This window comes from Schistocerca americana, chromosome 2 (genome assembly GCF_021461395.2).
Source record: "Schistocerca americana isolate TAMUIC-IGC-003095 chromosome 2, iqSchAmer2.1, whole genome shotgun sequence".
Lineage (NCBI taxonomy): Eukaryota > Metazoa > Arthropoda > Insecta > Orthoptera > Acrididae > Schistocerca > Schistocerca americana.
The window spans coordinates 72,738,326-72,763,607 of NC_060120.1; the positions used below are offsets into that span (position 1 = coordinate 72,738,326).

The 25,282-nt window shown below is 46.7% G+C and overlaps 1 protein-coding gene across 1 annotated transcript in view; it reads left to right on the forward strand.

Moving 5' to 3' along the window:
• The window catches only part of LOC124593787 (serpin B3-like), a 213,418-nt gene that overhangs the window by 150,363 nt on the left and 37,773 nt on the right, over positions 1 to 25,282 (forward strand). Inside the window, exon 8 of the mRNA XM_047132136.1 lies at positions 23,460 to 23,549. Within this exon, the coding sequence (XP_046988092.1) occupies positions 23,460 to 23,549 (90 nt within the window). The remainder of the gene's footprint in view (positions 1 to 23,459; positions 23,550 to 25,282) is intronic.

Here is a 25,282-nt window from a genome sequence, read left to right on the forward strand (position 1 = left end):
TTTTAAAAACACATGCCAGCTTTACACTTGGTTTCACTGTGTTTAAGCACCAACCAACATCAAATGGTTCAAATGGCTCTGAGCACTATGGGACTCAACTGCTGATGTCATTAGTCCCCTAGAACTTAGAACTAGTTAAACCTAACTAACCTAAGGACATCACAAACATCCATGCCCGAGGCAGGATTCGAACCTGCGACCGTAGCGGTCTTGCGGTTCCAGACTGCAGCTCCTTTAACCGCACGGCCACTTCGGACGGCAACCAACATCAACATAGGTAAAATGATTGTCACAGAGACACCACAGTGTGCACCAGGTAATCTATGGTATGTCAGGGAAGCAGGTAGTGGTACTGTTTATTTGTTTATTTACCGAGGTGGTTACATTATCTCCGCAATAGGTACAATATGTCACTGTTTATATTATATGGCGCGGAGAACCTTCTTCATAGCGTGCATGTAAAGATTGCGACACACATCATCGTAATTTAAGAGACATAGACGTTCAACCTGAGGTCGTTAAATATCTGACATATGGTGTAAGCGTGTTGTCATATCGCTGGCTTAGTTGTGGAGTATCTTTGAGGGCAGCCGCGTCGTAGAGTCGAGCACGGGACACGGTACTGTTACGTTGTGTAGTGTGTAGCTCTGCATGTAGAAGCATTGTTAGTATTCAGGTTGAAGTGTTGCTACAAGTGGTATTATAGTAAAGTAATGGCATATGGAAATGGTTTAGAGGAAAGTGCGTCAAGAAGTAATTGAAAATGAGCAGTGGCGTTAATAACGTATTTGTGTATCCTGTCGTTGCGTGTCGCATAACATGGATCATCGGCGCCGTGTTCGGTCTCCAAGAATGAACAAATGTGAATCAGTAATACTATTTACCACAAAAGAGTGCAATCAAGTGCCAGTGATTTGTAGCGAGCGTGAGAACGTGCGTTCGATCATCGCGTTCCGCATCATCAACAATCAGCCGCGCCGCGACGGTTACACGCACGCTCGTACAAGTGAGAACTGAGAACTGAAAAATTAACTTTACGAACAGTGTTATATCATTACTAGTGACAAGGAGGACTATTACCAGATATCTGTGTGTGTGACGAGCGTAAGAACTTTGGTTCGATCATTCGGCTTCCGCATCATCAACAATCACCCGCGTTGTGTCGGTTACGCGTACGCTCGTCTGAATTATATTTTGGACTGTTAATCATCAAGACTGTTAATTGGGATAAACATTTACGATTTAGAGTGTAAACAGTGCAACCTGTGGTGTCCATATTGTCTCAGAATGTAGATGTCCATACCAGACATAGGACAGTGTTGTGCTTAAACGTTGAGTGGCTCCCCTAAACCCGCTTGCAATTTTTCGATAGATAATTTCAGGCAAGCCAACAGCCAGCTGTGGAACAGAATAATACGACCGCCGCGTGATTACCAGATACGTGGTGTGGACAGGGCGCACGGTCACGAAACGAGAAGTCAGTATAAGGTACCCCCCCCCCCCCCCGCCCCCTATCCATTCGTACTCCCGGGCGTGTTACAATTGTCCGTTATAAAAATGAATAGTTATAAACATCGTAAAGGAAAACAACCACCTTAGACAAGATTATGTTGATACATGGTTCTTAAAATGAAATAAATGGTTATAAATATGTTAATGATGACAACCGCATTTAAAAATTTGTGTAAAAGACCAAACATCCAAGAACACAGTACGGAAAGAGGGGGTGGGAGGGGGGTATAGTGGGCGAATGTAAAGTGTAGATTGGAGTTAACAGAAATATGTCACTAGTAAGGGTTAGAAAAGGGGTGGAAGGTCGAGGGTGGTGTGGGAGGGCCGGGTATGGTGCCTTAGTGTGATTAAGTAGGTGGAGAAAAAAAGGGGGGGGGGGAATAAGGAGGAAACCAATGTACTCAATGGTCGCAGCATTAGCCATACAATTTCCATATCTTGGCTACATTTCATAGACGATAATGTACGGCCGGGCGGTGTGGCCGAGTGGTTCTAGGCACTTCAGTCCGGAACCGCGCGACTGCTACGGTCGCAGGTTCGAATCCCGCCTCGGGCATGGATGTGTGTGATGTCCTTAGGTTAGTTAGGTTTAAGTAGTTGTAACTTCTAGGGGACTGATGAGCTCAGATGTTAAGTCCCATAGTGCTCAGAGCCATTTGAACCATGTACTATGTACATAGCCAGAATAAAAGTGAAGAGATGCTCTTATTCCTAAAATGGCAGGGAATGCCACGGTTGTTGTCAGATACACCACGTTGACGTCACGGTTCGCAAAATCCGTAGTCGGAAGGTTCACGACGCCGATTCCAAGGCCTCAGGTGTGACGCATGCGTACAATTAATGTCTTCTGCACATGAAGGGCGTGATCTGCCCCTTCCAGGAATAGAAGAGGAAACGTCCCCGACGCTATAAAATGCCGCGTCGTTGTAGGCGAGTGCAGTTGATCCGAGGCAGCGCAGAGCCGAGGTAAGTCGTGCAGGCACAAGGCACCAACTGAACAGAGCACGTCATTTCTCACTATCCCTTTGTACGAATCAGAGGTATTGTATAGGAAGGCTATAAGTGGATTGATCGAAAATAGTTTACCTACATCAAATAAATACCCTGGCATCTAGTTAACGCAAATGTTCAGATTAAAAGAAAACTTGCTGCAGCATTAACTCCTCCATCTTGTTTACTAGAGCGACTAACAAATCTAGAATGAGGCTTCACCTTGAGTAATAGGTACCCTATCAATTCCGTTAAATTTTTTTTATTTTGTGTGTTTTGTTTGCCAATCTCAAAAACCGGCGACGTATTATGGCCAGTAGAATTTACAATAGGCAATACACTTAAGTGGATGTGTGTATTTGATAACATAATGTAACATTTTACAAACTTTAACATTTTCTGTAATGACGCAAGCCGTTATAACCTCTTCATATTAAGAAAAACCTGACGTAAACAAACACAAACTGAAATGATGAATTAGAAGCCGTTGCACGCGTACGCTGGTGTTGTTACGCTCTTGGAAGTAGGTCCTACTTACATATTAGATATCTTATTACTAAGTCATGTTAAATGAAACTTTAAAATATTCTAATGTATTAACAGTCGTCACAGGTTTTCTAAATAATGCTCTAGGTATATAGGTTTTATGTCAATAATCGTGTACAGTAACAGTCTCTGTACCGTTGTGGTCTGACTGTCACGCTGTTAATACGCACTATGAAAATGGCTGAGGCTGCTTCGTGCTCCGTAGTGAAACACGCGAGCGAAACACGATTAGGTTGTTCTCAATGTTTTTCATAAATTTACAGAAAAAAAATCGCTTTGAAGTTTTCCGTGGCTGTAGTTGATACAGCGGAAATTGTTCGTGCGGAGGACGTGTAGCGTAATGGGTAGTGTAACAGATTGATAATCGAGCGCGTTTGATGAGTCGCTGGTCCAAACCTCGACTTGAGCATCTTCCTTTTTTCGTTCAGTTAGAAATACCTACATCTCGTAATTGTAAAATTCATTATCACTTTTTATGAATAATGCACGTCTTCTTGTTTCTGATTACATAGTGCAAGCAAAATTCCTGTTCTCATTTCAAATATAAATTCTTAATTATCGATATTTTATGAAAGTTTGTTTGTAAAGGTTGCTTAAATTAAGAAAAAATAAGAATTTAATTTTTTAGGACAAACATGAAAAATCAAATACTGTTTATACGGTCTATGTCCATTGTTTAACACCACAGATGTGGTCTCACACAAACCAGAGTGTTAAGTGCCGCAGAACATGAAAAACCAGAAACATGAGAAACATTCGCTTTCACAACTTCGAGCACACCGTACAAATCCTGCATTTTTACATTTGCCACTGTACCTTTACACTATGGGGCAACGGCCTTGCCGCAGTGGGTACACCGGTTCCTGTGAGATCACCGAAGTTAAGCGCTGTCGGGCGTGGTCGGTACTTGGATGGGTGACCATCCAGGCCTCGATGCACTGTTGCCATTTTTTGGGGTGCACCCAGCCTCGTGACGTCAACTGAGGAGCTACTCGACCGAATAGTAGCGACATCGGTCAAGAATACCATCATAACGGCCGGGAGAGCAGTGTGCTGACCACACGCCCCTCATATCCGCAATCTCAAGTGAGGATGACACGGCGGTCGGATGTTCCCGATGTGGCACTTGTGGCCTGAAGACGGTGTGCTTTTTTTTTGTACCATAACAATATGAACGCAACAGAACTGATTTGGAGCCAGGTTAAGGAAACTGTCGCGAGAAATGGGGCAACCAGAAGTATTGGAACTAACGCACGCAGCTTTTTCACATGCAACTACCGAACGCTGGCGAGATATAGAACGGATCATCATAGAAGAAGATGAGAAAATGCGGAGCCTGGGTGGCTTCGTGGATTCTGTTGTTCATCGGCTTCTTTTTTTCAACGAATCAGATGATAGTTCCAGAACTGAAAAGTGTTTCTCGGATTCGGATGAGGAACGAGCTAAGAGATTACCAGACGACTGACTGTAATAATACCTTCAGTGACTTCAGTATTTAACAATACGGTGAAATCCCTACAGTGTGCTTTTGCATTACACTTAGCCCGTTCAGAAAATTTTTATCACTCTTGTTTGTAATTAGAATACTACGTTAGGTGACAACGAGAGCATTTTATGCTTTCCGTATTTTCACCTAAGAAGCGTGCGTTAGTGCTGGAGTTTTGCCGTATATTATTTCATTCTCTTTAAAAATTTAATGACATTTGAACCTTTATTGTTCCTCTGCCCGTCTTTTTTTTTACTGTTGCCCTGCATTATCGCTCATCCTATGTGCGCGTAACAGTGTGTAAAACGCTTCCTTATGATCGTACTTAACTGAACTGGACACAGTTTTGCTTCACATCAGGTTTATTCTTGTGATGAAAGGAGTATAGCACTACGTACCAGTTTTCATGTACACTGATATTCGTAATACTGTGGGCCGACTAACTGTGGAAAGTATGTTAGTAACGGGTGCCCGGGAAGTAACGACGAACTTGAATTTTGCGCTATTTTGTCATATGACGGTTGGCAGCCGTTGTTTTTTCATCTCTGTTATCTGCGGTCCTTCCCGTTAGTAGCCTGATGGCTTTTGTATGGGAGCATTGTTGTTTCATGTTTATTTTCGTCATGGAGCCGATGACAGCTGAGCAACCTATCCAAGGATAAAAAGTGATTAAAAAAACAGAGAAAGTCCCACGGCAACCGTTCGCGAAGCTCGTGTCACTCTCGGATGTAATGCTGCTCCAACCGAGTCGTCAGTCCGGAAGCTGATCCGGAAGTTTGAGACCACGGGTTCTGTTTCAAACCGTAGGAAAACAGGACGACTGCGTTCTGTTCCAACACAAGGAAACATTGCTGTCGTGCGAGACCATTAACCGCAGAAAATCGGCTCGCCGAAAGGCTCAACAACTGAACTTGTCATCACTGTACGAAAGCCTTCAAAAAGATCTGAAAATGCATGCAGAGTCAACTTGCACAAGAGTTGAAGCCTGAAGATCATGGAAAGAGACATCGATTTTCTCAATGGGTTTGGCGCGACAAGAGGAGAAGGAGAACTTGACAAAAAGAATAATTTCCTCAGATGAGGCGCACTTCCACCTCAGTGGGTAATTCAGTAAACACGACTACAGAATTTGGGGTAGCGAAAATCCGCGAGTGACTGTGTAAGATAAGTAGGGAACCCTGCTTTATGATTGTTTTTCCCTCTCATTGTTGAAAACGACGATTTTTTGTTTAAAAAAAATGGTGCGACATGTCACACATCCCGTGAAATGTTTGCTCTGCTGAATGAAAAGTTTCCTGAAAAAATTATCCCTTTATGTGGCAGTCAGGAATGAACTGCCAGATAATGTAGGCTTATTTTTTTGTAGGGATTTGTGAAATCAGAAGTGTACGTGAACAAATCACAAACAATAAACCAATTGAAGGATAAAATGAAACAGGTTATTAACGGCATCCCATCAGATGTTCGTGAACGGGTCATCGAAAACATCAACGATCGCATTCCTCGTTGCTGCGCGGCCTTGGGTGGTCATATGGAGGATATAATTTTTCATACATAAGTGGGAGAAGTTAGTTATATGTTTCTAATGAAATATTACATTTGCAATAAATTTTATATGTTCCATAGCACTTTGATATCCGTCCCTACTTCCCGGACACCCTTTACAAGGGGATGAAAAGGAGACAGCTGTTTTCGTGTTAAAATAAAAATCCATCACTATTCATAAAATCTGTTTCTTTTACGGTGGGTGAATTAAAACATTTTCAAACAGTTGGGGGACTAGGAGCAGAAAGAGATAGCGTTCACGAAGGGATTGTACTCTTTCCTTACCTGTAGAGTGTTGCAATCTATTGCAGTGATATGTAAGGGGACGCCCATTAATTACTCGAAGTTTTTTTACAAACTTTGGACTCTATAACAATATATTTACTTTCGTGCGTTAACATGCAGCTATAATTTGCTGTGGAAATATATTTGCAGAGAAAAGCACATAATGATATATACACTCCTGGAAATTGATATAAGAACACCGTGAATTCATTGTCCCAGGAAGGGGAAACTTTATTGACACATTCCTGGGGTCAGATACATCACATGATCACACTGACAGAACCACAGGCACATAGACACAGGCAACAGAGCATGCACAATGTCGGCACTAGTACAGTGTATATCCACCTTTCGCAGCAATGCAGGCTGCTATTCTCCCATGGAGACGATCGTACAGATGCTGGATGTAGTCCTGTGGAACGGCTTGCCATGCCATTTCCACCTGGCGCCTCAGTTGGACCAGCGTTCGTGCTGGACGTGCAGACCGCGTGAGACGATGCTTCATCCAGTCCCAAACATGCTCAATGGGGGACAGATCCGGAGATCTTGCTGGCCAGGGTAGTTGACTTACACCTTCTAGAGCACGTTGGGTGGCACGGGATACATGCGGACGTGCATTATCCTGTTGGAACAGCAAGTTCCCTTGCCGGTCTAGGAATGGTAGAACGATGGGTTCGATGACGGTTTGGATGTACCGTGCACTATTCAGTGTCCCCTCGACGATCACCAGTGGTGTACGGCCAGTGCAGGAGATCGCTCCCCACACCATGATGCCGGGTGTTGGCCCTGTGTGCCTCGGTCGTATGCAGTCCTGATTGTGGCGCTCACCTGTACGGCGCCAAACACGCATACGACCATCATTGGCAGCAAGGCAGAAGCGACTCTCATCGCTGAAGACGACACGTCTCCATTCGTCCCTCCATTCACGCCTGTCGCGACACCACTGGAGGCGGGCTGCACGATGTTGGGGCGTGAGCGGAAGACGGCCTAACGGTGTGCGGGACCGTAGCCCAGCTTCATGGAGACGGTTGCGAATGGTCCTCGCCGATACCCCAGGAGCAGCAGTGTCCCTAATTTGCTGGGCACTGCGTAGGATCCTACGATCTTGGCGTGCATCCGTGCGTCGCTGCGGTCCGGTCCCAGGTCGACGGGCACGTGCACCTTCCGCCGACCACTGGCGACAACATCGATGTACTGTGGAGACCTCACGCCCCACGTGTTGAGCAATTCGGCGGTACGTCCACCCGGCCTCCCGCATGCCCACTATACGCCCTCGCTCAAAGTCCGTCAACTGCACATACGGTTCACGTCCACGCTGTCGCGGCATGCTACCAGTGTTAAAGACTGCGATGGAGCTCCGTATGCCACGGCAAACTGGCTGACACTGACGGCGGCGGTGCACAAATGCTGCGCAGCTAGCGCCATTCGACGGCCAACACCGCGGTTCCTGGTGTGTCCGCTGTGCCGTGCGTGTGATCATTGCTTGTACAGCCCTCTCGCAGTGTCCGGAGCAAGTATGGTGGGTCTGACACACCGGTGTCAATGTGTTCTTTTTTCCACTTCCAGGAGTGTATTTTATGTTTTAGGCTAGTAGACATAACTAGTTGTTGTAGTGGTTTTGAATACCTTTACTGGTCAGGGCTAAATGACTATTGAAAATATAATTGTTTTTGGATAGCTCAACATGAATTTCCTAAGGGACCGAAGTTTATCATGCATTTACCAGTAGAATAAGGTACGGAGAAACTGTTTCGCCGTATGCAACTTCCGTCCTATTTCGACGAAACAGTTTGTGACTGTGAACCATCAAAATTTGCAGAAACATAAAAGAAAATTAAATACGTATGGTCATGAAGTAGTGAGACATAGGTTCTATACTAAATAATTAGTCCATACACAAGTTCCATTTAACTTTGAATTTATGGCAGTCGATATATAACGAACTTACCTCTTTTAACATTTCCACATACACGTCGCACAATATAGCTTCTCAAATGAATCTACTGCTATGCAGCATGACACTTTCACATTACACTAAAATAATATTTTTAAAACAATAATAATACGGTGGCAAGACATGCGTGTCCGACACCAATTACGAGAGACAGAAGAAAGAGTAACTGTTCGTCGAGAATATCTCGTACATCAAAAGAGTGTGTAAAAATGTTCTTCTTTTGTCCGCCTTTCGCGCATCGGCTTTCAAAGCGGCTCACTGTATCTCTGACGGCGCTTCCACAATAAACACGTCACGTCACAGGACGTTATTTGCTAACTTTAGCTGTTGCCGAGCGGCTGCTCGGTTAGTGAATGACTTAAAATGGTAGGGCAATGACGTAATGTTACAACTCCCATGCTACCCTTGGTGAGAGTTGGTGAGACGTATTGGGAGCCTCCATCTGCTTCACGTAGTCGGGTAAAACAACCTAAAAACGCATTTTTGTATTTGTATTAGACGGTGATTAAAGGAATTTAATAAAAACATGTTTTGTTTTGAAAGTGTATTAAACAGTAGAAACATGTTTTATTTAGAGAGTGTATTAAATAGTGTTTTCAACACGTGATTTACTTTATACACGCCAACCCTGAGTAGTATTTGGACGGACAGACAGAAAACGGGAGGACGGACAAAATGTAGTGTTAACCGTTTTGAGGGATCCCTAACAAAATATACACCTTTTATTGATATATTATAAACATTAAATGCCATGAAACTATACTTAAATTGCGGATGAAAGACAACATTAGTTACGAAGATTTCAAAGTCTTCATTTATACGGTTATTAAGAAAATTCTTCTCGGTGAGTTTGAGCTTAGCTTCCTTCCACAAATAGCTAACTTCTTGCTCGCACGTGTGTTTCGACTTGTCGGCATGCCGCTTAAAATACGCACTGTAAACGTATTGATAGATATTCATGTTGAACACAATAACATCGGCTTGACATGCGTTGCAGAATATCACGACTGACGCACTGACTAACACGCAGTGATTTCGACCGGTGCGACAGACAATTCTCCAAATGAAATGTGTACTTGTGTAGCACTTGGTTAAAATCGGAAAATCCCGATCATGCATACATTTCAGAGATGCCTCAAAGACTGGTGGGCACTGAAATGTTACCCCTGTTCCTGATTAACTTTATAAAACATAATGTTATCCGTAAGCGTAGGCTTCCGCGGCCGTTGTCTTCTTCAATAAAATTCTTCAGGGTATCAGACCGCATCGTCATAATTTAAAATGCGCCAACGTTTCGGCCAGCGTTGCACAGAGCATTGCTGTGTTACCATATGTACAAGGGGTCACCGAACGTATTGGCAAAATTCTACGAAAAGCCGACATCAAACCAATTTTCCGAAGCAGAAACAAAATATCAGACATGCTCGGTTCTACCAAGGATGCAGTTGACAAACTACACACAGCTGGCGTGTATGAAATTGGTTGTGCGTGTGGATTAGTCTACATAGGTGAGACGGGACGCCCGATTAGCACAAGGCTCTCGGAACATGAAACATATATCCGCCTGAAACAACACACTAAGTCAGCAGTGGCGGAACACCGAGACGAGTGCGGGAAACCAATATTTTTTCAAGAAGCCCGCGTCCTGGCGAAACAGCCTCTCACTTTCAAAAGAAAGATTAGAGAGGCGATAGAAATAGCCAAAAGACCCGCCAACATGAATAGAGAGGACGGGTACAAGCTTCCGAGGTCTTGGCTGCCTGCAATAGCAGGGCTACGGAGCGGCGGCAGAGCCGTGGCGGCCCATGCAGACACGCGGAGAGCCGCGGTAGTGGTCGCGAGCACACAAAGCAATGGCACGCCGCAGCCGGCTTCTGGACAGCATGGAAACAGTGTGACGTCACAGCCATCACCTGTTCGCTATTCGTCCGTCTCCTCCAATGGGGAGGATTAATATAAAGACCAATAGAAAACACCTATTTCAGCCAATGACAGATAATAAAGGAAACACCAATAAAGCATACCTTTCACCCCTCCTCCTCCTCCTTTTACAGCCAATCAAGTAACGACACGGTTTTCTCGTGCAGCTATTTAAGGAACCAAGTGTGTTCATTTAGCAGTCGCTTTCGAGGGTTGGATTCCCTCTCTTCTTCATCGAAGAGTTTCACTGCCTGGGCTACTCTCAGGGTGCACCTTCGACGTGGAAGATCCCTGCCGTGTCGTCTGCTTGCCGTCCGTACTGCCTGCCGGTGCTCGCCGCCGCCGCCGCCGCCGCCGCCGCCGCCGCCGCTTGGTCGCCGCCTTCCGGTCCTCGCAGCCGCCGCCTGCCGGGGCTCGCCGCCCCCGCCTGGTCGCCGCCTGCCGGTGCTCGCCGCCGCCGCCGCCGCCATCCGGTGCCCGCCGCCGCCATCCGGTGCCGCCTGGTCGCCACCATCGCCGCCGTCCTGACCCTGGTCTACGGCCGTCTTCGTCTTCATCCGTCTTCGTCTTTGTCTGTCCCCGGTTTCTGTCCTCTCCTCTTCGTTCTGTTCGTTCTGGTTTCTCTCTCCCGTCATGTCCGCCCTCACCACCACTGTCACTACTACCACCACCGCCATTGTCTATACCTCCCCTTCCGCCGCCTCCACCACTATAACTTGGTGTGCCCAGTCCCACCTCCCTCCTTCCATTCCACCTCTCCTCACTCTCCCTTCACCCTCTATCTTTGTCGCCCCCTCTCCCGCTTCTTCCTCCCGCTCCTCTCGTTCTGATCCCTTCCCCCCACTCCCCCAGCCTGTCACTGCAGCTCCAGCTCGGGTGGTGGCCCGTCGGGCCACTGCCCACGCCCAGCTCTCCCCGTCACCTTCGCCGTCACCGCCGCCACTGCCACCGTCATCGTCATCGTCGCCATCACCGTCACCGTCACCATCTCCGGCGCCGACTCCGGCCCCGGGACCTGCCCCTCCCCGCCACATTCCCGTTGTTCCCATCCCCCACACCTCCTCCACCGCCGTCAAGCGCCCCGGTGGCACCCCTGCTTCCTCTGCTTCCAAAAAGGCTGCGCCTCGTCCTCCTTCCCCCACCCATGATGCCATGGAAGTCTCCCCGCCTGTCCCTGCCCCCTCATCCTAGTCCTCTCCCCCTTCCTCCTACCGCTACCTCCTCTCCCGTCCTGATCCCTCTCTCCTTGAAGCCCGGAACCTCACCCTCTTCCTTCGCCAGCATTGTCCTGGTGCCCCCATCTCCCTCCTCACTCCTCGCCGAGATTCTGTTCTCATCTCCTCCCCCAGCCCAACCCTCCATACTGACATCCTCTCCCGTCTCCCCATCCCCCGTTTTGGTCCCAACGCCTCCCTTACCCCTGCTCCTTCTCCATCTCCTACCCGCCAACCCCAACCCCCGCGTCGCCCGCCGACCCTCACCGCTGTGATCACGCGGCTCAGTCCGTCGATCACGGAGGAGGAGGTGTTGGCGGAGCTCCAGGCCCATCCCACGTTGGAGGTGCGGGCGGTCCGCCGCATTTTCAACTCGGCCGGCCCCACCCGCCTTATGCGGGTTTTCTCTGAGGACGCCCCCTCCATTGACCGTCTCCTGAAGGAGGGTGCCCTCCTCTTCCACCAGCGGTACAAGGTCGACCCTTCCCGTTCCCCTCCTCAATCCCTGCGCTGCCAGAGGTGTCTGCGCTATAATGCGCACCCCACAGCTGAGTGCCGCGAGGCCCCCACCTGCCCGCATTGTCGGCAGGCGCACTTCCTCCGGCAGTGCCCTAACCTCCAATCCCCTCCCTCCTGTAATACCTGCAATCTCCCTCATCCCACCTACTCCCAAAAGTGTAAAGCCCGACCCCCTCCAACCACTCCTGAACTCACCGTACCTGTCCGTCCTCTGGACGCCCCCACCCCTCCTGGCAATTCCCTTCGTCCCCCACCCACCGCTGAGGACATCATCAGGTTCCTCACCATCGTCCTCCAGAATGTTCATCCCTTTCAGCGCCCTCACACCCTCCAGCAGATCTCCCTTGCTGCCCGTTCCATCTTCCAACTCAAGATGTACGCCACCTACTCCAACAACCAGGCCCATTTCACCTTCTCCCGTCTTGACACCCTCGTTTAAATCCCAGTCATGGCGCGGCAGCAACGTATCCTTTTCAACAACATACGCTCCCTTCCCGCCAACAAAAACCTGTTCCTGCACACCCTTGCCACCCGCCGCGTGGATGCCTTCCTCCTCAATGAAACCTTCCTGCAACCCCAACACACAGTCCACACTTCGCCCTACCTCCTCCACCGCTCCGATAATCCCCTCCCGATTGCGCGTGGCGGAGTTGCCATTGGTCACCACCGCCAGATCCCCGTTCGGCTCCAACCTCTCCTTCCCGACCCCACCGAACACCTGATCCTTAGTCTCTTCTTCCCCGGCCTTACCGTTACCTGCGCCACCATCTATGTCCGCCCCAACGCTCCTATTCCCTTCGACTTCCTCTCCCACGTCGATCGTACCTTTTCCTCCTACGTGATCGCCGCCGACCTCAACATCCATAGTCGTTCCGCTGCCCAGTTACGGCGATGGCATCGGTTCCTCTCCACCCTTCAAGGTGACCTCGTCCCCATCCCCCGGCATACCCGTCCTGAATCCAACTCCACTCCTGATGTTATCCTCTCCTCCCCCAACCTCCTTGGCCGCGTCACGGTGGATGTCCTGGAGCCTATTGGTAGCGACCATCTCCCTGTCCTCCTCACCGTTTCAGACGGTCGTCGCCCTCGCCCCGACCCTCGTACTGACCCTCCCCCTAAGTATGTCCACGACTATTCCCGAGCCGACTGGAATGCCTACCGGGATACCCTTTCCACCCAGGTCGATAGCCACCCTCTCACCTACCACCACCCTGACGATGTCACCCATGCCGCCTCCTTTCTCCAGCGGACCTTGTCTGAGGCCGTGGAGGCCCACGTTCCTACTGTCGCCATCCACCCCCACCGTCCTACCTTACCCCCACAGGCCGTTCTCCTCCTCCATGAATCCCGTCGTCTCTACCGTGCCTTCCTCCGCACGCGTGACCCGGACACACTACGACGCCACCGGCAACTCCAGCGACACGTTCGTAATTTGCTCGCGGCTAAGAAACGCCGGGACTGGCGACAGACATGCACCCGTTTAAATGCAACCCTACCAATCAACTCGTCCAAGTTCTGGTCGGCCTTCCGTCGCCTTACCGGAACTAAACCCTCCCCCTATTATCCTCTTCTCCATGATGATCACCCTTTCCCTGACTCCCTTAGTAAGGCCCATCACTTTGCCTCCTACCTCTCCGATATATTTTCCGTCCCCGATGATCCCCAGTTCGATTACTCCCTCTTCCCAGATATCCGCGATCGAACTGACACCTCTTCCCCTCCCCTCGCTCCTGGCTTCCAGTACTTGGACAACATTACACACACGGAACTCAATGCCCCTATCACTACACAGGATCTCATTGATACACTCCGCACAAAACGCAACACCGCTCCTGGTCACGATCGTGCCACCTACCGTCACCTTAGTGAAGCTCCTGTCTCTTTCCTCTCCACCCTGGCCAGGCTCTACAATGTAGTCCTGTCCACCGGTTACTACCCCGACCTGTGGAAAACCTCCCGTATCCTCATGTTCCTTAAACCTGGCAAACCGCCGTCCGCCGTCTCCTCCTACCGTCCCATCAGCCTTACCTCGGTCTTCAGCAAGGTCCTAGAATCTATCCTCACCCGCCGCATCCACCAGCTTCTCCGCCAACACCACCTCCTTCCCGTCACCCAGTGTGGCTTTCGGCCATCCTTCTCTTCCGACGATCTTCTCCTTCACCTCACTCATCTCCTTTCCGAACAGCTTAATTCCCGTCGCTCCGCCATCTTCCTCTCACTTGACCTCGAACGCGCTTATGACCGCGTCTGGCATTCCGGTCTCCTCTTCAAGCTCCAAACCTTTGCCCTTCCCATTAACTACGTCCGTCTGATCGGTTCCTTTCTCTCCCGCCGTCCTTCCTATGTCACCATCCATAACACCGATTCCTACACCTTTTTCCCCTCCGCCGGTGTGCCCCAAGGCTCCGTCCTCTCCCCCCTTCTGTACCTTTTGTACACGGCGGACATGCCGCCGCCGTCGCCCCCCCGTCCACCTCCTCCAGTTTGCCGATGACACCGCCTTCCTCGCCCTTGCCCCCACCCTGCAACGCTCCCAACGCCTTCTCCAATCCCATCTTGACCGGTTCACCGCTTGGTGCAACCAGTGGTTGCTCAAGGTCAATCCCTCCAAAACCCAGGCGATCATTGTAGGCAAAACCACCCCTTCCTTCCGCCTCCTTGATTTCTATCTCACCATCTATGGCCGTCCTATTGCCCTCACTCCCACCCTTAAGTACCTTGGCGTCACCCTCGACCGTCGCCTCTCCTGGACTCCCCATCTCCAGACAATCCAAGCCAAGGCCCGTTCCCGACTCCGTCTCCTCAAGCTCCTTTCCGGCCGCACGTGGGGTCTGGACCCCTCCACAATCCTCCACACCTATAAATCCCTCCTCCGCCCTATCCTTTGTTACGCCCATCCAGCCTGGATCTCCGCCCCCCCTACCTTCTATAAATCCCTCCAAATCCTTGAACGCCATGCTCTCCGCCTTGCCTATCGCATCCGTCTCCCCTCCCCCACGCGGATCCTGTATGATCTCATCCCCTTCCCCCACCTCCTCCTTTTCCTTGAAAGGATACGTATCCTGTACACCTCACGTAAACTTGATCCTCCTCACCCGCTCATTTCCCCGCTCCTCTCCCACCCCCGCCCGCTGCCGCGCCTGTATTCGCACGTCCCACCCGGTCTCCATCTCTCCACCCTCCATACCCTCTCCCAAGGTGGCTTCCGCCAGCTCCCTCTCCCTGATGATGTCCTCGTCCCCTCCATCTACCCCTCCTATCAACTTTGACCCTGCCCCACCCCCCACTTCCCGTGTCCTTTCCTTTCGGCACCCTCCCTCCCTTCTCTTCTCTTCCCTTCTTTTTCCATCTCCCTGTCCCCTCCCTTCCCCCTCTTCCCCCGGGCTTCCTCTCCCCCTTCCTCCCTCCCCCCTATCTCCCCTGCCCGTGGCATCTCTGCTCTCCCCTCTCGCTCTCCCACTCCCCTTCCTCCTCCTCCTCTCTTGGCAGGTCCCCGGACTCGCACACGTATAGTGAACATTCGCGCGCCGGAGATCGTCGCCTTTTGTGTCTCGTGTGTGTGACGTCATATAGTGTTTTTGGTGTCCGCCGTCCCACTCCTACGTTCACTTGTGCCGTCGGACTCACCAGTGTTTTGTGCGCCATGCCAACGTGTTTTCAGTGTTGCTATCGTCACATGTGAACGACTCCGTGTTTTTTATGTCTCTGTGACCTCTCTCTTTTGCCCGTCACTTTGTTCATTGTCATTCACCATGTTTTATACTCTTGTAAAACGCTATGGCTGAAGAGCGGCGTAGTGTGCCGCTGCCAGCCTACCTGAGTTGTACAGGTTTTAAAATAACAATAAAGTAAAAAAAAAAAAAAATTCATTTAGCAGTTAACGTAAGGCCCTGATGAAGGCCAGCTGCAACGCTGGCCGAAACGTTGGCGCATTTTAAATTATGACGATGCGGTCTGATACCCTGAAGAATTTTATTGAAGAATAATATCCGTTATAAAAATGTATATTCTCTGAATTAAAAAATTTAAGTGAGATTTCCATTCCCCCTCCCTGGTTCAATGAAATTTGGTTAGATTTTTCCGATGAGGGACGATGCGGGAGACCCGCACCGCCGACTAGGCAAGGTCCTAGCGGAGGCGGTTTGCCATTGCCTGAGATGCCAGATAGACATGCTCGTTAAAGCACCACTTCCGGGACGGGGAGGTGCACCGGCCTCAGATCGCAACCGCCCGGCGGATTAAAGACGAGGGTCGATGTGCCAGCCAGCCTGGACGTCGTCTTTAGGTGGTTTCCCACAGCCCACTAGCTGTATACCCGGGCAGTAGACAAGTCTCGCATCTGTTAACCGATTCGTAAACATTTGGAAACCTTTCGCTCCCTTTCATATGAGTAACATAGACAATTGGAGTACGCATATACTGTCCCAGGGTTGACTGAGTGACGACGTGAAGGGCATTTGGCCGCTCCCTAAAACAAACGTGCCAAATCCGTTAATAACGGCCATGCGCCGACGCGAGACAAACGCAGAAGAAGAAACGAAGAAGTTAGTTGACTTGTAATTTTTTTTTAAACTATGAAGCGCCATTTGTGTCTCATTTGTTTTGTTTATTGCATCAGAATGAACACTCAGCCAGCCATTAACTTTGTCAGCGTGTTTCGGGACCAAAGCAAATGCCACAAGGCTGAATACCACAGATTCATTTAATGTCTTCTCTACAGTCGCATGGTGGACGGTAGTGGAAATCATTTACTTACTAGCCACATTTTGCATACATCTTACCCAGGTGGAATTACAAGTTTCCATAGGATTCAGATGAAACTGCAGGACGCAGTTCGCTACAGATACAGGTGAAATATGCGTGCAATGATGTGTGAAATGTGTTCAATATACTTGAAAAGTATTTATGTGTGAAATATCAGTGACGTATGCAAACGCGACTAGGGCTGAGGGTAAAAGTTAGCACAGTATGAGTACAACCGTCTGACGCATGGATATTTTTATAGGACATTTCGTGATAGTACTGTAGGGTGTAAATATGCTCTGAATTTATTTTTTTACAGGTTCTGTTATACTTTTATTGATACTATTGATACATATTATATGAAGTGACAATTGAAATTAGTTGCCTCTTTGGGGGGGGGGGGGGGAGACTCAATTCAGTCAAACCTTTTTAAATCAGGGAAACTATTAAAGATATGCTTGAAGTTTGATAGCTCCACTGTAGAAGTCTTCCGTATTTCCAGGGCTTTTGACTGTATCGAAGGAAGGAAGGAAGATCGGAGTTCAAAAACCCCTCTACTTAAAAGTCACAATAGACAGAGGATAAGCTTTCGCGGATAAGCATGTCTTAGTGTTAGGCAGTAACTATGGCATGGAAACAGTGCAGGAATTTCTGGGTAATTCCCTGGTAACGAGTGTTTTTAGGTAAAGTGGATGGCACAGCGATGACACCTGCTTTGCTGAAAGATAATGTCAAAGATATTTCTGTTTCCATTTCGGCAGCAGGCAGTAGTTAGCCGTAGCCTCAGTTATGCAGCTAAGGATGGATGAGACTCTTCACTGAAAACAACGTACTACGTATAGAGCTGTAGGGCACGTCCCAGAGGAAAAGGTAATCGCATGATTGAGTAATAACGTCTATATCTGATCGCATGTCCATATAGGCTCTTAGCCAAGGTAGGCCTCATCGAATCAGTATCTACTCCGTGTAGGTGTTGCAATGTTTTCAGTAAGACGTTCTTGGTGTGCAATGGAAATGGAGCCTCCGACAGAACTAGGGTCAGAGAAGAAGAAGAACGCCTGTCTAAAACTTACAGGCCTACAAAATGCTACAAATTTATGATATCCGTACAGTTAAGTAAAAAGAAAAACTCAGCATCAAAAAATAAGCTACACTTATCAGAGTATTAACTGGTAACAGGGAATTGAGCACATGCACCTAAACAAATACAAGCTAATACCACATTGCTGTAGAACTAGTAAAGGAAAAGTAGAGGCAAGAGTGGTGATTTTTTTCACAGCTACATAGTTAAGTCCAAATTTACGAATGGTAACGGTTACTGTGTTTAAATAGTTTACTAAGTATTGCTCCGCATCTGCTAAGAATTGTGTGAAACTCTGGACTGCTAGGTTAAGAGCTTTTAATTTACAATCAGCTTGTGTCTTTCAGAGAATGTTTAGGTAGGAAAACATAAACACACTGTACACAGATCCACGTTCTATATCTTTTAGTTTTGGGTCATTAGTCTCCTGACTGGTTTGATGCGGCCCGCCACGAATTCGTCTCTTGTGCTAAGGTCATCAGAGTAGCACTTTCAACCTACGTCCTCAATTATTTGCTGGATGTATTCCAGTCTCTGTCTTCCTCTACACTTTTTGCCCTCTACAGCTCCCTCTAGTACCATGTAAATCGTTCAGTCACGTCTCAACAGATGTCCTACAACCTTTCGTCTCCGATTCTGAGCAGAAACTCCTCATTACTTATCTGATCAGTCCACGTAATTTTCAGCACTCGTCTGTAGCACCACATCTCAAATTCTTCGATTCTCTTCTGTTCCGGTTTTCCCACAGTCCATGTTTCACTACAATACAATGCTGTGCTCTAGACACACATTATCAGAATTTTCTTCCTCAAATTAAGGCCTGTGTTTGACACTAGAAGACTTCTCTTGGCGAGGAATGCCCTTTTTGCCTTTCCTGGTCTGCTTTTAATGGCCTCCTTGCTCCGTCCCTCATTCGTTTTTTTACATCCTACGTAGCAGAATTCCTTACCATCATCTAGTTCTCGACACTCCATCGTGATGTTAAGTTTCTCGCTGGTCTCATTTATACTCCTCCTCATTACTTTCGTCGTTCTTCGATTTACTCTTAATCCATATGCTGTGCTCATTAAATTATTCATTCCATTCGGCAGTTCATGTAATTCTTCTTCACTTTCACTCAGGATAGCAATGTCATCAGCGAATCGTATCACTGATATTCTTTCACCTTGAATTTTAATTCCACACCTGACCCTCTCTTTTATTTCCATCATTGCTCCTTCGATATACAGATTGAACAGGAGGGGGGAGAGACTACATCCGTGTCTTACATCCTTTTTAATCGAGCACTTCATTCTTGGTCGTCCACTCTCATTATTCCCTCTTGGCTCTTGTACATATTGTTCATTACCCATCTCTTCCTATAAATTACCTGTATTTTTCTCATGATTTCAGACATCTTGCACCATTTTACATTGTCCAACGCTTTTTCCAGGTCGACAGATCCTTTGAACGTGTCTTGATTTTTCTTTAGTCTTGCGTCTCCCGCAATGTCAGAATTCCCTTTCTCATGCCTTTACCTTTTCTAAAGCCAAACTGATCGTCATCTAGCACATCCTCAATTTTCTTTTCCCTATTTCTGTATATCATTCTTGTCAGCAACTTGAATGCGTGAGCTGTTTATCTGATTGTGCGACAAGTCTCGCTCTTGTCAGCTATTGCAGTCTTCAGAATTGTGTGTACGATATTTTTCCGAAAGTCAGACGATTTGTCGCCAGACTCATACATTCTACTCACCAACGCGAAAAGTCGTTTTGTCGCCACTTCCCACGATGATTTTAGAACTTCTGAAGGAAAGTTACCTATCCTTCTGCCTCATTTGATCGTAAGTCCTCCAAAGCTGTTTTACATTCTGATTCTAATATTGGGTCCCCTAGCTCTTCTAAATCGACTTCTGTTTCTTCTTCTATCGCATCAGACAAACCTTCCCCCTCATAGAGCCTTTCAATGTATTCTTTCCACCTATCCGCTCTCTCTTCTGCATATAACAGTGGAATTCCCGTTACTCTTTTAATGTTACCACTCTTGCTTTTAATGTCACCGAAGATGACTTCCTTAGTACTTTCCTTTACACTGAGTTTGTCCTTCCAACAAGTATTTCTTTTTCTAGTTCTTCACATTTTTGTTGTAGCCATTTCGTCTTCCCCGCACTTCCTATTTATTTCGTTAATCAGCGACTTGTATGTCTGTATTCCTGAGTTTAATTTTTGTACTTCCTCCTTTCATCGATCAACTGTAGTATTTCTTCTGTTACCCATGGTTTCTTCGCAGTTACCTTCTTTGTACCTACGTATTTCCTTCCACCATCTGTAACGGATATTTTTAGAGGTGTTCATTCTTCTTCAGCTGTGCTGCCTACTGAGCTATTCCTCATTGCTGTATCTATAGCATTCGAAAACTTGAAGCCTATCTCGTCATTCCTTAAAACTTCCTTATCCCAATTCTTTGCGTTTTGATTCTTCCTGACTGATGTCCTAAACTTCATCTCTGCTATATTGTAAGTCTATAACTGCTGCTGGGTACGCCTTACTATCCAATGTCTGACTTCGAAATCTTTGTCTGACAATGATGTAATCTAACTGAAATCTTCCCGCATCACCCGGCTTTTTGCAAGTATACCTCCTCCTCTTGTGATTCTTGAACAGAGTATTCGCTATTACTACCTGAAATTTATTACAGAATTCAATTAGTCTTTCTCCTCTCTCGTTCCTTGTCCCAAGCCCATATTGTCCTGTAACCTTTTCTTCTATTCCAGCCCCTACAACTGTATTCCAGTCCCCCATGACTATTAGATTTCCATCTCCCTTTACGTACTCTATTACCCTTTCAGTATCCTGACATACTTCCTATTCATAACGAATCCTACTCCCCTTCTACCATTTTCTGCTGCTGCTGATATTACCCTATATTCATCTACTTTTCATTTCACTTCAGTATCCCCGACTATATGTAGACTGAGTCTTTACATTTCCCTTTCAGATTTTCTAGTTTCCCTACCACGTTCAAGCTTCGGACATTCCACACCCCGACTCGTAGAACGTTATCCTTTCGTTGATATGTTAATCTTTTTCTCATGGTCTTCCCCCTTCGCAGTCCCCTCCAGGAGATCCGCATAGGGGACTATTGTTCAAATGGTTCGAATGGCTCTGAGCACTATGGGACTTAACTGCTGAGGTCATCAGTCCCCTAGAACTTAGAACTACTTAAACCTAACTGCTAAGGACATCAAACACATCCATGCCCGAGGCAGGATTCGAACCTGCGACCGTAGCGGTCGCGCGGTTCCAGACTGTAGCGCCTAGAAACGCTTCGCCACACCGGCCGGCCGGGGACTATTACGGAATCTTTTGCCGGTGGAGAGACCATTATGACACTTTTTCAATTACTTGCCACATGTCCTGTGGATACACGTTACGTGTCTTTAATGCAGTTGTTTCCATTGCCTTCTACATCCTCATGCCGTTCATCATTGCCGATTCTTCCGCCTTTAGGGCCTGTTTCCGACCCCAAGTACAAGAGAGTGCCCTGAACCTGTGTTTGCTCCTCCGCCCTCTATGACAAGGCCGTTGGCAGAATGAGGGTGACTTCTCATGCCTTAAATTTAAGCTCAGGTGGGATTCGAACCCGGGACCGAGGACGTTTTGACTGCTAATTAAAGACGCTATCCATAGGCCATATTAAGATTTACAAACATCATGGAGTGAATCTGTTTCAAAATTTCCTTAATATAGCATCCAAGGAAAAACCCTCTCGCTAGATATTTTCAGTGGGTAATGTGAAATGCTCAAATACATTTAGTATCTTTTTAATTGTCCCTCATAAACATATTTTCGAAAAGTCACATTATCAAGCTTTTCATGAGGGAATTACACTCTACCTCGTCTCGTGAACGTTTTACATTTCACTGCTCTCACTGTTGAACAGTACTTTGAATCCGTATTGCCGATTATGGAAACGAACACGATCTTACCTGGAACCATTTTTATCGTTCGTCTAGAATTAGAGGCAGTATTGCAACTATTGTAACGTAAGCCGAGAAGTTATTCACATACATTTCTATTAATTTTTGTGTAAAACAACTATGTCTAATTCGTAAAAGTCACACTTACTGTCGAACGTAAGAAAGATATTGAAAGTTGTAATCCACCCATGGTAAATGCAGACAAAAGTAAATAAAATATAATTGAATATACTGATGATGAGTATTAGGAGCGATATGTTCTGCTTGGTAAAAACTTTCTAAAGGCAATATCATATAAATACTTCTTTACAGACCGTCAACCAGCTCGAAACGGACAAATTTTATAACACAAATTTTTGAAGACCGTAGGATGACAGCAAAGTCTATCGAAATCTGTTGTTCGTAAACAAAAAAAATATTTATGTGATCTTGGTTTTGTAAAGTTTTTTCACCAAATTAAATACAGCTTTTGTCGGAACTACTCTTCCAGTAGTTCCTGACAATTAACCATAAAGAGTATTTCTTTTTAACACATCTGCCAGTTTCTACACAACATGATGTCATCTTTAGCCACCGAACGTAACCTGCCATCCAGTTATGATGTCTGCCTCGGATAACGTTACTAAATGTGTTGCCCAGTAATTTCTACATCTACATCTACTCTGCTAATTTGAAGCGAATTTAAACACTGTTCGTCGGTCTGTACCTCTCCTTTACAGGCGTCACAGCCGTTCTGCAAAGGAAAGAATCGCGTGGTATTGTGGGTTGAGATACCCCGATGGTTTGTTCGACCACCTAAACGGAAACGGTTTTCTTCCTTCGCGTGTACTAGCTCCTTTTCTCGCGGTGTGTGACTTGTGTCTTACGTGTATCTGTTAAGTTTAAGTTGATGGTGCAAAGACGAATGGGGAGTGAATCTCGTTGTCCCTGTCCATCAGTCAATCAACATCTACAGTGCCGTAGGACCACAGTCAGTGAGATACTACGGACAGGTTTGAAATTCGATCCAGGTCGTGATGCAAAAAGAGACAAACGGAGTTGCAACTAAGTAAATAATGAGGTACATATGTGTATGGTCCAAAGTAATGTTTGTTAACGAACACTTGTTGAGACCTTACGCATATGTACCCACTTTATTTTCTGTTATTTTGGACTGACATTTTCTTGGCGAACATTTGTTGGTTTGAGAATGACCAAAATTAGCTGGGCTTGTTATTGACACGGAAGGTACGAAAATCCAGCAAAATTTTGCCAGCAGGCATACGATTTTGTTCATTGCATATGTAAACACTTGTGGATGGCAGGTTACGTTCGCTGGCTAAAGATGACATCATGTTGTGTAGAAACTGGCAGATGTGTTAAAAAGAATAAGGAAACGTTAGATTCAGATACAGCCGCTTGTTTTGTTATCATATCAAGGACACAAAGTGTAGTGGTTTGGAATTCTACGTCCTCACCTCGCCTTACCAGCCAACTACTATCGTTGAAAATTTATTCCACCAAATGGATTTGAGCGAGCTACCTCAGAGCACTTGAATGCGCTAGTGACTTCCAATACGGCGGCGGGAACGGGTCTGCAAACGCGTAACTCACTTCCTGGCTGATGTGTTCTTGCGATCTCTTAGCATTGCAAAGATAATTTTTCATTCTTCTCACAAGTCCTTTGGAATAGACGGCAGTTCTTGTAATAATCTTTCTCTGTGCAGATAAACGTCAGAATGGTCGATGGAGAAGCTAATGTGCCACTGCAGGCGATATCTCAAGCAAACTCTTTACTCACATTCGACATCTATAAGGTAAGTTTTTGCGACATCAAAGGGTGTGTTATAATATCTACAAAGTAAGTTTTGTGTAATTCCTGAGAAAATTCACAAAAAGTCTCAATATTTCAGTTCTAATATATCAATTGTCATTGGACATCTACTGATGGAAAAACCCTTTCCTATGAAATACGGCCTTTAGTTAAACGCATTCACTTTGTTCCAGCATGTATCTGTTGTCATCTGTCCACCTGTCATAAGGTTATGTGCTGGTTCTTTTCTTATTTCTTAGAATTCAGCACAGAAATCTCGTGAGGCATATAGTATCCATTAACCTAACTAAAAGTGTCACCCATCGTTCCTTTTTAATTAGTCGTAACAACGTCTTCCAGTCGCTTCTGTACCCTCGCTTGAGCAGTACTCAAGGATAGGTCGTATTAGTGTTTTATATAAGCGGTCTCCTTTACAGATGAACCACATCTTCCCAAAATTCTACCAATGAACCGAAGACGACTAACCGCCTTCCCCACACCTGCCATTACATGCTTGTCCCACTTCATATCGCTCTGCAATGTTACGCCCAAATATTTAATCGACGTGACTGTCTCAAGCGCTACACTGCTAATGGAGTATTCAAACATTACGGGATTCTTTTTCCTATTCATCTGCATTAATTTACATTTATCTATATTTAGAGTTAGCTGCCATTCTTTACACCAATCACAAATCCCGTCCAAGTCATCTTGTATCCTCCCACAATCACTCAACGACGACACCTTCCCCTACACCACAGCATCATCAGCAAACAGCCGCACATTGCTATCCACACTATCCAAAAGATCATTTATGTAGATAGAAAACAACAGCGGACCTACCACACTTCCCTGGGGCACTCCAGATGATACCCTCACCTCCGATGAACACTCACCATCGAGGACGACGTACTGGGTTTTATTACTTAAGAAGTCTTCGAGCCACTCACATATTTGGGAACCAATCCCACATGCTCGCACCTTAGTTAGGAGTCTGCAGTGGGGCACTGAGTCAAACACTTTCCGGAAGTCAAGGAATATGGCATCCGTCTGATACCCTTCATCCATGGTTCGCAAGATATCATGTGAAACAAGTGCGACTTGCGTTTCGCAGGAGCGATGCTTTCTAAAGCCGTGCTAATGCATGGACAGCATCGTCCCTGTATCAAGGAAATTCATTATATTCGAGCTGAGAATATGTTTGAGAATCCTGCAACAAACCGATGTTAAGGATATTGGTCTGTAATTTTGAGGATCCGTCCTTCTACCCTTCTTATATACAGGCGTCACCTGCGCTTTTTTCCAGTCGCTCGGGACTTTACGTTGGGCAAGAGATTCGCGATAAATGCAAGCTAAGTAAGGAGCCAATGGAGCAGAGTACTCTCTGTAAAACCGAATTGGAATCCCTTCAGGACCTGGCGATTTATTTATTTTCAAGCCATTCAGCTGCTTCACAACCCCAGGGATGTCTATCACTATGTCCTCCATTCGGGAATCTGTACGAGACTCTAACGGCGGTATGTTTGTACGATCCTCCTGCGTGAAAGATTTCTCAAATGCTAAATTTAAATGTTCAGCTTTCGTTTTGCTGTCTTCCGTTGCCAGATCAGACTGATCAGTGATGGAACCCTTCGACCCGCTTACCGATTTTACGTAAGTCCAGAATTTCTTTGGGTTTTCAGCAAGATCAGTTGCTAAGGTATGACGGTGGTAGTGGTTGAATGCTTCGCGCATCGC